The sequence below is a fragment of the Sinocyclocheilus anshuiensis genome, unplaced genomic scaffold (assembly GCF_001515605.1).
Source record: "Sinocyclocheilus anshuiensis isolate Anshui unplaced genomic scaffold, SAMN03320099.WGS_v1.1 scaffold106, whole genome shotgun sequence".
Lineage (NCBI taxonomy): Eukaryota > Metazoa > Chordata > Actinopteri > Cypriniformes > Cyprinidae > Sinocyclocheilus > Sinocyclocheilus anshuiensis.
In genome coordinates, this window is record NW_015542347.1 from 673,484 (window position 1) to 675,753 (window position 2,270).

General features: G+C 33.0%; 1 protein-coding gene across 1 annotated transcript in view; it reads right to left on the bottom strand.

Moving 5' to 3' along the window:
• Nucleotides 1–903: 903 nt before the first annotated feature.
• The window catches only part of uba5 (ubiquitin-like modifier activating enzyme 5), an 11,273-nt gene continuing 9,906 nt past the window's right edge, over nt 904–2,270 (bottom strand). The window contains exon 12 of the mRNA XM_016490015.1: nt 904–2,101. Coding sequence (XP_016345501.1) covers nt 2,024–2,101 — 78 coding nt within the window. The 3' untranslated portion in view covers nt 904–2,023. The remainder of the gene's footprint in view (nt 2,102–2,270) is intronic.

Consider the following 2,270-nt stretch of genomic DNA (forward strand, 5'->3'; position numbering starts at 1 on the left):
TGCAAGAAATAGTGGTGCAATTATCTTTTTTCTTCTCTCAGACGACAAAAGGCCTTCATAGTAATGAAGCATGATTGTTCATGCAATACAAAATATTACTTACATTTTCTCTATGTATTTACTTGATAGAAAATTCAAGTTATTTTCCTCCAATTATCACTATGAGAAACTTTTTTTTATTAGAAACTTGAGTGCAAGTCGAATGACTTGGTTTAAGTTCAAAATGTTGGTGGAAGAAATATAATTACCTTGGTAATTTATACAATGTCAGTATTCGTTTCTTCCAAAGCACTTTTCACTTGCATGGTACAAAAGCTTTTCGGAAAAGCTGATGTGTGACCAATTTCAGCAGATTTTTTCAGGTTTCTATCACTGCTGCCTTCAGCATATGCAAACACAAAGTCGAGACAAACACAAAGTCAAGCATAATGGAAGTTCGCATCATTTGAGAATTGCAATACAATGACTAAATACCTTCTTGTAAATGTGAAATATGTGGTCCAGAGTCTCAGCTCCTTCCTCTGGTCTATGACCTGCTTCCTGTCGTGCAAAGTAACCTTATAACACCATAAACTGTTGTAAATTGCACAGTATTACTAAAGGACAGCTGTCGTACATAGCCATACAAAACACTATAACATGATATCAAGATACAGGTAATGAATAAAATAAGTCTGAATTTATTGTATTCAATATTTTATTTGTTGTATAGGTCTCACGTTTTTGAGAAGAAGCATTTAAATGGTTCAACACCACAGAACACAGCATGTGCAATAATTATGCTTCTTGTAATGCATAATGACAGTGTCAGTATATGTAGTTTAGTTTATACAATAGTTTATCTGAAAAGATAGATCCATGATATTACAACCCATATTTTTGTATTTGGAAATGGTACTGCTGTTTTTTTTTTTACATTTTGAATTGTGAATGTGAAATACCTTGCCATATCGCACGTGTCTGGTTCTGATGGCTACCTGTTTATTTAGAGAGACATGTATAATGAAGGAATATAAAATACTAAATGGATGCAAAATAGTGGAAATGCCAAACTTTGCATTTGCAAATGCAACAATTTCTGAATGTCTGCAAATACTTATGGGTGTTAAAAAACTATTTGGAAAGGTGCTAAAGCAGAATCAGTGTAATGTGCCTAATTTTTGTAGAAAAATCATCTTTGAACTGTTAGATTCTGGGAGAACATGCTAATATTTTAATAATTTACTCTAAACTTCCATTATTGCTTGTATTACATCACATTGTTGTCATACAATTTGTGCCAGGACTTTTATACACTGCCAAAAGAGGTGTACTTTATACCCAAATTCTTCTAATGCACATGGTCCATGCACAAAATATTGTGTATTATCTACCAATAAATGCATAATTGAATGAAAATTACAGTTGTAGAGGTTTTTACTCCATGCAGAGGAAAACAGATTTCACAACTATTGCTAAGTCTTCTTTAGATGGATCTACTAGTTTAAATGCAGGAAAAGCAATATGGAATGTAACAACAAATTTATTTTTTCATTTGCATTATTACAATGTTATACCATTCAATACAGCAGTCAGAATCAAGCCAATGATGAGATATCAGAAATATTTGTGTGATGTTCTTTATAACATCTGGCTGGGTGTCTACGACCACATTCAGTATATAGCAATAACATATTTAGACGACGTATCCATTTCCGTCACATAGCTGGTAACAACAGCTATTTAAAAACAATCTTTCAGATTGGTTCTTATTAACCATTCCATGACAACTCTGAAACATTAACACTGTGAAAATCAAAGATCAGCAGTATTAAGACTTTCAGTTGAAGTAAACCTGTATATCTTGAGTGTTACACGCTGCCTGCAAAAACAGAATAAAAAAACTAAATCCAAACTCATGTAGTATGAGACCTCAGATGTTACATGTATATAAGTACTAAATAATAATAAGTTTGTCTTTAGTGTATGTGGGAGAGTTTTTTCTGAGTTCAAGGATGTCATTTTCCTCTTGCTTGTTGTTCCCTTACATCTTTCTCATCTGAGCCATCAGCTCTTCTAAACTCTGATCTGTTTCCTCCACCGTCTCCCCTGATGCTCCACCCTGGGAAAAAGAAAGGACACATGGAATATTACACATACATGGTAGTCAAGAGATGGTAATGATTACCAAGGCTTAATTTATTATCAAAAATATAGGAAAAACACTAATATTGTCAAATATTATTACAATTTAAAGGGGTCACATGATGCGATTTCAATTTTTCCTTTCT